Source organism: Cervus elaphus, chromosome 15 (assembly GCF_910594005.1).
Source record: "Cervus elaphus chromosome 15, mCerEla1.1, whole genome shotgun sequence".
In the NCBI taxonomy this organism is placed as follows: Eukaryota; Metazoa; Chordata; class Mammalia; order Artiodactyla; family Cervidae; genus Cervus; species Cervus elaphus.
In genome coordinates, this window is record NC_057829.1 from 25854216 (window position 1) to 25866322 (window position 12107).

The 12107-nt window shown below is 51.7% G+C and overlaps 1 protein-coding gene across 17 annotated transcripts in view; it reads left to right on the forward strand.

Annotated features, from left to right (window-relative positions):
- Nucleotides 1-12107, forward strand: part of COL13A1 (collagen type XIII alpha 1 chain) — a 149890-nt gene that overhangs the window by 56179 nt on the left and 81604 nt on the right. For all 17 annotated transcript variants that reach the window (XM_043925192.1, XM_043925193.1, XM_043925200.1 and 14 more), the window contains exon 4: nucleotides 11171-11197. In XM_043925192.1, coding sequence (XP_043781127.1) covers nucleotides 11171-11197 — 27 coding nt within the window. The remainder of the gene's footprint in view (nucleotides 1-11170; nucleotides 11198-12107) is intronic.

A 12107-nucleotide genomic window follows, 5' to 3' on the forward strand; every position in this document is an offset into this window, starting at 1 on the left:
CTGGAGGGGATCTTACTGGCTCCTGTCCCTTTTCTGCTCACCCCTCCCAGTCCCTCTGCCAGTCTTGATAATTGGATGGAGAAAGGGCTGCAATTGATGTTAGTTCCTACCCCTGGCATGAGGTATGGCTGGGGAGTCCAGGGTACCCAGCCTCACTACTCTGCTGCCCCTCAAGGCTAGCCCAGCCCTCCCTGATTAGTCAGAAAATAATCCCCATGCTTCCCTACTTGATTTCCTGTGTCTCACCCGCCAGATGGCTCTAGTTCCAAGATGACTAATGGATTTCATCTCACGTGCCAGCTTCTGCTGATTGATAGTAGCCATGTTGGAAAAAATTATGAAGCCTTGCCTAGGCTCACTGGGGGAAGACTAGCTGTGATTGATTAGCAATGTCTGCCATGAGTGCAGAAATAGAGAGTGTGGTACGTGTGATTTTAGCTCACTCCTCTCAGGACCTGTTGCTGTTCATCAGCCCGAGCTGGAAAGGTCTGGAGATGCCTTGTGGCTGACATCATCATGGGACAGATCAGAGCCGCAGTGTGCTGGAACATGGTTAACAGTTGGCTCTTGGGTCAGGGTGAGGCTGCTTTGTAGTTTTTGCCAATTTCTGTGGTGTGAATACTCCTACTGTGGTTGATTTCTAGCTGCCAATGTGAAGTCACTGAATGCAGAGTTGGGAAGAAATGAGCATGACCAGCCCTCACAAGATACCATCTGAGTACTTACATATTTTTTCTAAAAACTGTAAAGCCTGCCACCTCTCAAAGCTCTGCCAGTGGTGGGCTGCTCCAGGAAGGGCACTAGACTAGAACTCAGGATCCCTTATCAGCCGTGAACCATAGGTGACTCACATCCTTTCTAAGCCTCAGTTTCCAGATCTATAAAATGAGACCTGGGTTGTGGTGAAGCTCAGTGAGCTAAGACACAGGGTTCTTAGCATCAGTTCACTAAGCATGGTTCGTCAGACATGCTTCCAGGGCTCCAAATCCAGATGCTCTGCTCAGAAATTTACAGCGACCATCCCTGAAAAGCCAGTATCCCCACTGTGGGGTTGCACAGGAGAAGGGCTTCCTGTTTTCTCTGATGTCAGTCTCCAAGGGCAGAGGCTGCCTCATTTCAGTTTCCCTTAATAGGCCATCACACCTGTCACTGACCAAGTTCTCTCAGTAGTTTTTGAGCTACTCGTGTTTCCGTTTGCCAGCACTCCTTAATGCGGAGGTTGCTTCGTCATTTCCGCTCCATGTGTGTGTCCTCTTCAAGCTTGGGAGCCCCATGGTCCTAAGAGGCTGTGCCACGCTGTGTTCATGCCACAGTAGTGTTCTGCATGCCTGCATGTTGAGGACCAGCTCAGGAATGCATGACTCTGTGACCATAAATACATACTCTTGGGACCTCAGCTTTTCTACCTGTGGAATGGGAATAATAATAATAATAGCTACTTTCCTCATTCATTGGGAGGTATGTAAAATTGTTTGCGTAGTGTCAGGCACAGAATAATTGCTCAATAAATGAATTGTCATTTGTCCTAGCAAGGTCTTGAGTGGAGGGAGAATGGGCTAACACATAGAAGATCCTCAAAGTTGGCAAACCACAGGTAGAGTGAGGACCAGGGCCTCAACCTAGGAGCACAGGCAGGACTACAGGCACGTGGGAAGCCTGGAGACAGGACTTCTTCTCTTAGTCCATGCTGGATTCCTCACTTTTGACACTTTTGACATTTGGAGTCAGATAATGGTTTATTATAGGCAACTTCCCTGTGCCTTGTAGGGTGTTTAATGGTACCCCTGACCTCTATCCACTAGAAACCAGAAGCAGCCTCCCAGTAGTAACAGTCAAAAATGTCTTCAGATATTGCCAACTATTCCGTGAGGGACAAAATCCACCCCGATTAAGAATCCCTGTTCTAGCAGACAGAGCGAGACCGGCTCTGTAGTTAGTCACCCAGGTCCTAGGAGAGCCTGGGATGCAGAGCATCTGTCCTGGCAGGATGGGTGGGCCGGCACGTGGCGGAGACAAGTGGCAGGTGGTCAGCTGCAGGCAGCCTGGCAGCAAGCACCAGGCGGCATGGGTTGGGGCTAGGACCCCAGCTGCTAGGAGCCCAGCAGTCAAACAGGGTCAGATCACAGCTCATATGACGTTGAACTCAGGCACGCTCTGCGGCCCTTTTCTTCTCTATTCAGGATCAGGACTGGATCCAAGGTCTGGATGGGGCAGAGCCTTCTATGTTTTGGGGTGGGGGGGGTGTTGGGGAGGAGGGTTAGTAGAAGGGGAGGGCTAGTGAGGAAGGGAGGAGGAGGGGCCTTACCTGCCCAAATTAGAAGGCTGCCCCTTCCAGCCCTGGTGACCTTCATGACCTCCAGTCTGGAAAGCACAGTCTTCCAGGAAAGAGAGACCAGGTTCAAATCCAGGCTCTGCTACATGGAAATTAAGCCTAAAAAATAACAGATGCTGCCATTTAAGACAGGGAGACCACCTTAGGCAGGTTGCTTAACCTCGAAGCCTCAGGTTCTTCATCTGTGAAATGAGGATAATGCCAACCTCATGTGGTTGTTCTAAGGATTGAACGTGCTGTTATAAGGACTGTGTTTAGCATTATGTCTGCAACATCATAGCCACTCAGAAAATGTTGATTGAGTGAGTGAGTGAATCCTCCTACAGCAAACCTACCTCTCTTAAATCCTTTTGTTCATTTTAGTTCTCTTCTCTGGAATCTCTCCAGCTCTCTGACATAGGAAACTCTTGATTTCTCAACAGGAGGAAATGAGTTATTCATATCTGTGTCACTAGCGCATCAGGCCTGGTAGATATTAGGTAATTAAAAAATGAAGTTTTCCTTCCTCACAGGCAACGACTGTGCCTTATTCATCTTTATAGAGCCATAGCCAAGCACAGCTTACAATATACTGTAGGCTTTTGTTAAATGTTTGCTGAGTGAATAAATGAGCATGCTAAAAATGGTTGAAAAAAAGGTGTGACATAGAGCACTACCCTGATTCTTTACTGGAGTCCATCCCTACGTGCCCCTTCAGGAGGAACATGACTGTCTTGGTTGGAGGAGATCAGCCAATCCCTAGGAAGGGCAAGTGTGGCCTCACTGAGGTGGTGAGTGAGAAAATCGACTACACAGGCCATGAGAGGCAGTGTGGCCTGGTAGGAAACCTCCCGGATGGGGGGTCAGGAGACCTGGGTTCTGGACCCATCCCTGACACCCATCCACGTGGTGACCATGCATGGCCACTCCCCCCTCCCCGGGTTCCGCTTCTTCATTTGTACAATGGGGACTTGGCCATGCCTTGGGGTGACTCTTATGGTGCTTGGCCAGGGTGACCAGTCAACTATGCCTGAGCATGGCCAAGTGACCCACATGGGAGACCCACCAGTGCCATCAAGGCATGGCTGATTTCACAAAGCCCTCGGCTCCCAAGCTGCTTGGGAGCTGCGGGGCATTGAGCATGGTGCTAGGTGAAGCGTGCTCTCTGAAATCCAGAGCTCTGATGGAAGCTGGCAGGGGTAGGGCTGCAGTTAGATTTTCCAAGGGGCCTACAGATTTTCCAGGGGGACCCTCGAGGATTATCCTTAACAAGGGAAAAACTGTTAATGATAGAGTCTTTTTTGGTAAGTCCTCTATCCCTCTTCCCCTTACTAAGGCACAGAATCAACTGACAAACACAGGCTTTTTCCATTCTGAAGTCTGTGTGAGTGGCACATGGGGGAACGCTAGCCTGGAAGAGCTTGACAGAACCACATTCCCTTGCATCAGAAAAGCGACCCATAAAAGAGAGATGAGAGGGTGGGGACCAGAGAGAGGAGCCAGAGGCTGAACACAGTGGGCATCCGGGGAGAGGACGAAAGCGGTCTGTGGGCAATTTGGGCGTGAGGTGGATTGCTTTTTTCTTTTTACTTTATTTTTAATTGAAGAGTAATTGCTTTACAATATTGTGTTGGTTTCTGCCATACATCAACCCAAATGGGCCATAGGTATATATGGATTGCTTTTTGAGTAAAAGGCGTGAATGAGGAGACAGGAGCTTCACCGGTTACTATCAGCTTGATCTTGGGGGTTTTGTGCTGTGCCTCAGTTTCCTTATCTACAAGATGGGTATAACAGAATCTACTCTGTAGTGGGAAACACTTAGAATTGTGCCCAGCATGTCGTAAGGACCATAGCGGTAGGTGCAGCAGCGGTGGTGGTGGTGGCGGTAATGTAAAAACCCTTGAAATCAGCAGTAGAATTTATATTACTCGGCAGGACCCAGCAAACCTCTCCTCTGGGTGGGAGCTAAGTGCCAAGTCTCGGGTTGGCTTACCGACTGCATCTGGTGACAGTTGCATGGCTAAGACCACTAAGAGCAGACAGCACCATCGCCGGGGCTCTGCTGTGTCACCAGGGACGCCGCCCCCAAAGCCTGCACCCTGGGAGCCTGGCGGGTGCAGGGCATCTGCTCTCCATGTGGCTCAAACCATCCCCAGATTGCCGTGGACTGAACTTTGTCACCCGCCTGTTTCTCACGAGGACACTTCCCCGGGCCAAGAGGCACAGACTTTCCAGCTGGGCTGGGCCCCTTTTGCTAGTGCACTCAGGGGATATTTTCAGATTCTGGGTGACGTTCCCCTGCCCCTCCATCTAATAGGTCCCAGACCTCCCTCCCTCTTGCTCTTCTAAAGCCTCACTGCCGGCCTGCCTGGGGCCTCCTCACCCGGGAACTACCCCTCTTGACTCTTTTTTTTTTTTTTCTTAAAAAAAAAAAATTCTGTTCCCTTTAATGTGATGGCTTGACAGAGGCCAGTATGAAAGAGGCTGTTTCCTCCTGGAAGGGAACCAGGATGGAGAAGCAGGCAGATGAAGGCAGAGAGAAGGAAGCTGGCTTTGGGAACACGAGGAGCCAGGGGAAATATAAGGAGTCTTTATTGGCCAAGCATAAAAGAAGCGACAGGAGTCGCAGCTGTGTTAACGTGGCCAGGTCACCAGGGGCTAGGCAGACGCACAGGGCCCAGCCGGGAATCCCACGGGCCCTGGGCTCTGGTGAATCATGTTTGCAGAGATGCCTTTCAGTTCGCTATCTCTCGGCTGCTGCTTTTTTCTCTCCCTTACCTCCCTACCCATCCTCCTGCCCCGTTTGCGGAACATTTGAATTTGTAATTCTCAGCTCTTGTCGGTAATGAGATAGGGCTCTTGCTGAGGCCTGTGGGAGAGAGGAGGGGGGAGGTGGCCACAAGGAGGAGGAAAGAAAGGAGGGAGGCTGAAGGGAGGGTGGGGCCGGGGCACAGAGGTGGGCGGTGAGAAAGAGGGAGTGGGCAGTGGACCCAGGAGGGCAGAAAGCCTGACTCAGAGCTTACCAGAAACCAGGACAGGCCTGATAGCCATCAGGCGGGGAACTCAGGGAAAAACCTCCTTTGGCTCCTGCCGCTCCTGCCTGTTTTCCGTTGCGTTCCGTGCGAGCATGCTGATGAGACAGCGGGCGTGCTGATGAGCGCGGTCTCCAGGTTCTGTAACACTCTGACCGTTGTCAAAGTGCCTTGGTGCCCAGCACCCCACATTTAGCAATGCCACCAAGAGCCCAGACTGGAGCAGGTCCCTCAGAGCCTGTTTTCTAGGGTGGGCAGCTGAGGTATGGACTGGAAGTTAGGGCCCCAACCCAGCTCCACCTGGGGCCCAGACCTCTGGATTTCTCATCCAGTGATCAAAATACAGAGGTGAAATAAAGGGGGAAGAGATTAGATTGGTGAAAGTGGGCCAGGAAAATGCAAACTTCGGAGACCAGCTGGAAACCCCACAGCTGAAAAATTCTTGGACGCTCCTTCTAAGGCAGCCCTTATGGCGGTGACACTGACCCTGGCATTTTCTCTCTCTCTTTCAGGGCCTCCTGTAAGTACTCCTGTGAAGTCTGGTCTCCAATGTCCAAAAGGCCTTGCTCTCTGCTGGTAACCGGGCCCGGGGTGGGGGGGTCTGAGCTCCTTATGCTCTGCACTGAAGTCTGCAGGGTCCCCCAGAAGGTTGACATGGCCATCACTTTGCTTCCCATCCACCTCTGCAGCCCCCAGGGCCAAACAGAGGTTGTGACTGGGGTAACCTGTCCCTGAATATAATCTGAAAGGCTGGCTTGCCCCCTTGTTAGCCTGCTCCCTTGTCCTCCGAAGAGGCAAGTGGAGTCAAAGGAGCCCCAGGTGTTAGAAGAAAGAGGTCATCTCTACTCAGGTCTGGGTCCTTGAAAGATCTCCTGCCCTTTCAGGAAACAGGTCGGTGAGTGGCTCTAAGTATGGACCGCTCCTAGAATGTGGTCTTCGCCCCTCTGTGTGGGCAGCTCCACCTGGCCAAGTCACTTCAGGCAGGTGGTGGCTGTTGGTGGTGGTGTTTTTATGTAAGAGAGTGGTGTCAGCGGGTTAGATTGGGAAGCAACACAATGTCGAGGCAGCCAGTTGGTCTCCTTCTCCTGGTGTTGCCCTAGAGTCCAGGGCAGGGCGGGGGAGCCGAGCCATTTCCAGAGAACCTGAGAAGAGCCTGAGGAGACTGTCTCCCCGAAGTAATGGATCCAGAGAACAGGAGCATGTCTTCTGAGGACAGCATTTGATACCCCAACAAAAGGCCCAGAGGTCACCCCCCGGGGAGCTGGGGATTGGAGTTGAAAGGGCCAAGCCCTCGGCATCAGATCTTTCTCAAGGATCCTGAAAGCCTATATCACCAGCCCTTCCTCGGAGAAGTCATTTCCATAGCCGTTGTCTTGATCTGAACCGTGGAGAGCAGCTACCCTGTTTGTAATGAGACCATGATGTTCCGTTCCATCCGTGTTCTGAAAGGCACATTGAACCCAGCCTGACAATACCGCCCAGCTTGCTCGTTGCTCACTTAGAGAGAGAGGAAAATCTTGTCATTCCCTGAGAGGAGGAGGGTTGATTTATCATGCATGTTTTGGATGTCAGACCTCAATTCCTGTCATCAATCTTCCAAAATAAACTCTGCATAGGAAACTTCGACAGACCACCTGCTGGAAATGGGCTGCTTTTCCCTTTCTTTTCAGACAAAGCCAGAAAGAGTCCTCACCTCCCCCACTCCAGGGACCTCCCCCCAAATACCTGGCTCCCACAGCCAGGCTTCCTGGCTAACCCAAGTCAGCGCTGGGTCCCTGCCTGACTTGGGGGCTGTGCTCCCCAGGAACGCAGTGTCCTGAGAACTTCTACAGGCCTCATCCCACAGTGGTTCCCAGCCAGGGAGGTGCTGTCACTGCGGAGGGCTCTGCAAGGTGGGAGCAAATTGGGAGGTGGTTGAGTGGGCTTCCCAGGTGGCACTAGTGGTAAAGAACCTGCCTGCCAGTGCAGGAGACATAAAAAACATGGGTTCAATCCCTGGGCCAGGAAGATCCCCTGGAGGAGGGCATGGCAACCCACTCCAGTATTATTGCCTGGAGAATTCCATGCACAGAGGAGCCTAGTGGGCTACAGTCCATGGGATCACAAAGAGTCAGACACAACTGAAGTGACTTAGCTCGGATGCATGAATGGGTGGGTATGATTCTCTCCTCCCAATGTCTGCCCACCCAGCCCCCAGCCCCACGGAGTGAGGGACAGGGGCTCAGGTAGCTCTCCTGAATTCTCAACCTGACACAGAAGAGGCCTGAGTCTTCACCCAACCCTGGCTGAAACCACAAGATGAGGAGAAAATTGGAAGCCAACCAGGGTGGAAATCACCCCCTTGCCTATTCTCTCTGCTTCCCACAATGGAAGAATGCCACCGGCCAGAGGCAGGGAGAGGGAGATGGCAGTTGATCACAAGGCTGGTCTGCCGCCCTTGGAGTGTTTCTCAGGGGCGCCTCCTGGGGTGACTCCAGTTCCTGTGGACAGTCAGCACCTAGAGAACACAACCATGGAGAATGGATTTAAGTAGCAGCAGGGATCATCTGAGTGGTAGAAAATTGGTGCCCACCACTGCTGCATCCCCACTGCCCATGACAGACATTGCTAATCGATTAGGAGGCATCTTAACAGAGAGCTTTACTCAGTCACTACCAGTCTACTGGAGTCCACAGTAGCTGACAGTTGTTGGCCATTCCGGCTCTAGATTTAAGAGAGTGTCTTAATGATGCCAGCCATGAGACTGAAACAGGTGACCAAGGAAGTATACGTGTCTCTTACTCTGAAGGAATATGAGGAAATATAGGATGTTCAGCTGCTAGCCTTGGTTGCTGAAATACTAGCCAACACTTACTATGTGTTAGACACTGATGTATTTTTATGGAAGCAGTGTAATAAAGTGATTACAAGCATGGGCTCTGGAGCCAATCCACCTGGGTCCGAATCCTGCTTCTACCACTTCTAGCTATGTGACCTTGGGCAAATTACTTTACTTCTCTGTGCCTCAGTTTCTTCATCTATAAGATGAAAATGGTAATAGTACCTGGCTCATCCAGATGTTGTAAGGAATATATACATAATTATATGTATGGCCTGGAGAAGGAAATGGCAACCCACTCCAATATTCTTGCCTGGAGAATCCCATGGACAGAGGAGCCTGGCAGGCTACGGTCCATAGGGTCACAAGAGTTGGACATGGCTTAGTGCTGTCTTTCTTTCTTTCTTATATGTATGGTTATGTGTGTATATGTATACATATTATACATACCTCTATGTGTGTATAATTATGTATATACTTTTCCATGTAAAATATGTTAACTCATTTAAACTCTAGAAACAGAAGACTTCCCTAGATGATCCCCAAAGATTTTCAGGAGGAAATTATTATTCTTTGTATTTTTATTCCTTAATTTACTACTTCATTTTATTTCTATCCTACATTATTCCAAGAAACATTTGGGAGTGACTCATAAACTAGATAAGGAAACAGTGGGTGGGTGTGTGGAGAGCAGAGGCAAGAAAACAAGGGGCATCCAAGCTGATGACCCCACAACATCCTGTGCAGACAAGCCACGGGTTCAGCCTTGAGCTTCCTGGTGGACAAAGCAAACAGGAAAGCAGAGTTGTTGCAAGAGTCCAGGAGCAGGGAGGGTTAGGTGAAGCTGCCAAGACCCTAGAGAACGTCCCCCGCATGCAGGTGATGTCGGTGGTCATCACACAGAGCGGTCAGTAAAGTGCCCCTCTGTCCGTCTCTGGTTCAGAGCCCCTGCGTGAGGTTGGGAACCCTCCACAGGTGCGCCTGCCTCTTGGGGCGGAGGGAGGTGGCCGCCCCTCGTTGGCACACTCCCTGATGGCATTTAGAAGTGGCGGGAAGAGGGACTGGCTCAGCGCTGCAGCTCTGGATCAAGGAGGACACCAGGGGGCCCCCAGGCTGTTTCTGTGGGGCTGGGAAAGAAGGCGGCTGCATTCCCAGGTTCATTTGTTCACAAACATGAATTAAGGACCTACTAAAAGCTCAGCACTCCTCGGCACTGGGGACACAACCATGAGCAAAATAGAAAGTGCGCTGCCGGCCCTGGGAGCTTACCTTTTAGTGCCCTGGGGGTAAAACTCAGCAGAGAGGGGTGGACACTCACCCTCTACCTGTGGAGCCGCTAACCAGCATCCCCTGAGCCCGGTTCTCTGTGGGGGCGTCACCGCTCCCCACCCCGCCTCCCAGACATCCTCAGAAACAAGGCCCCAGGAAGGGGGCCTTATTCCTGGTACTGCCTGCATTTGCTCAGCAGCCCGGGACTAAGGGACTTGTCTCCAGGTGGGCACCCTGAGACCTACTCCTGGTGTTGCCGTGGGTTTCTGGGAAAAGCGGGATGGCTGGAAGGAGAGAAACACAGCTGATGGCTGTGCCCGTGAAAGGAGAGAGGGGGCCTAGCTGCACACACCTCCCAGCCAGTCCTCTTCTCTTCCGAGGGCTGTGGTCCTCAGTGCTTGCTCCCTGCCGGCCCTGCGCCATATGCTCTACATACATTATCTCATTCGATCCCAAGAGGGAGAGATTGTTCTCCCATTTACAGGATGAGGAAACTGAGATACAGGGAGGCCAAGTGACTTGCCTGAGGTCACTGACTAGTAAGTGACAGCCGGGCTGGCTGACCCCAGAGCCCTGCTGTTAATTGAAGCCTGCTTCTCCCTTACCAAGACCCTGTCTCTCCTGACCCCAGGCCTTGGCCATGCCAGGGTGGGGCTTGGCTCCAAAAGCTCTCTCCAGGTAGTCCTCCCACCCTCTGCAGGGTGCCCCGCGACATCCCACCAGGCAGCTCCTAGAGCAGTTTCTCCACCACCCTCTTGTATCAGATCTCTCTGGAAGTTGGAGGCCAGAAGGAAAAACATATGAGTTTCTCATAAGCTCCTGCGTTCCTGCGCCCCCTCCTGTGCATATGACTCTGAGAATAACTATTATGATCAATGCTTTGTTGAATGTTTTCCTCTTTTCAATGGGATTTTAGATCCATCATAGGGAGTCTTTAGTCTACACCCAGAATTGCGCTAGGCAAGAGTCCTAGAGTTATTCAGATAAAGGGTTTGAGACAGACATGGCTGTGGTCAATGAGGACAGGCTCCTGGAGCCACATGGGGTGGGGTCCAGCCTCCTGCTCACTCTCAGGGCCTATTCCCTATAGAGAGAGTGGCCTGAAGCCAGTTAGAGGCATCAAAGGAAGGAGGTCCCACTGCTCCCCTCACCATCCCAACAGAGGGGAAGGGGTCCCACCAGGGAGGCTCCCACCCTTTCCCACCCTCTGCTCCCTGGTCACGGTCCATTGGCGCAGATGGGGCAGGTCCACCAGAAGTGTCCCAGGCAGACCGGCTGGACCAGAGATGATGTCTGGCTTCTCCTGTGTGGTAGGACAGGGAGGGCCAAGCCCCAGGCCCTCAGGCCCTTTCCCAGGCCAGGGCCAGAACACATGAGTAGGGACCCTGAGGCACAGAGGCTCAGAGAGAGGGGACATGCTGGTGAGGCCCAGAGCTCTGATGCTCCTTGAGGGATAGTTATGAAGAGGCATTTTTGTCTTCTGTTCCCTGCACAGACCCTGGGCCTGGCACAGAGAAGACCTCTGCTAACTGCTTTCCTGAATGAATGAATGAGTGACTGAATGCATGCTACAACTGAAAGGAAGTTTAGTGATTAAGGCCTTGTCTTCATTTATGTTTATAAAATAACAGAGGCTCATAGAGCACAAGGGACTCCAAGGTCATACGGCTAGTTGGAACTATCAGATATTGCAATACCCTGACCTTCCTAAACTTCACTTTTCCTCCTTAATTTCAGGGTCCTGCTGGAAGACCCGGCCTCCCGGTAAGTACCTTTCATTTCTTTTTCGCTTTGCCTTTCTCTCACAGGCTCTTCCTCAATCCAAGGACAGGAGAGGGTGGGTGGCCGCTTTCCACCAGGTGTGTCTGGATGGGAGGCCTCTTTTCAGCATCTCTAACCTACGGCTGAGGGTGAAGCACCTGGGTACCTTTCCTGGGGCCCCAGGCAGGCAGATGACAGCATGCAGGCCCCTGGAGGGCTGCACCTGACTTCACTGGTGGCCCCATAATGGGGGGCTGGATGGGAAGGCAGCCCCCTGGCTTGCTGGTTATCCTCCTGCATACCAGCTTCATTGAAGGCCACTGTCCCTGCTTTGTCCCCTGGTAAGAGTAGACTCAAAAACTTTATTTTCCCCATGAGTTATCATTTCTGAGTGCTGGAGAAGGTGGGTCCAGGAACCATGGGGGCTTTGGGACAAAAGTAGAAATAGTACTCATAGCCTTCTCTCACTGAGACCTTAATACATGCCAGGCAGCTCTTTATACATTTGATTTGTTCACCAACTCAATAAAATGAGTACTATCACACCCATTTTATAGATGAGGAAATAGAGAGGGCAAATAGCTGGCCTGATTGTCCAAGCCTCAGATGTAGACCTGTTGAAGGCCCCATGTTATCTCATAGCATCTCATACTGCTGTTTTCTGTGATCCATACTGGGCATCTGAGACGCATCTTTAAAGTCTTCAAAGACATTGCCCTGTGGAGTGTGGCCTGGGGCATTGATGCATGGAGTACTGGATACCATGGGTCCTCGGATAGCTGTTGGCTCAGGCGAGATGCTCTAGCCAGCCAGAGGGCCAAGGTGGGCGTTTAGGGGGAGCCAGGGCTGGCACCAAGCTGCCCTCTCTCCCTGCCCCGAAGGCCACCTCAGTTGGATTGCAGAGCCTCCTATG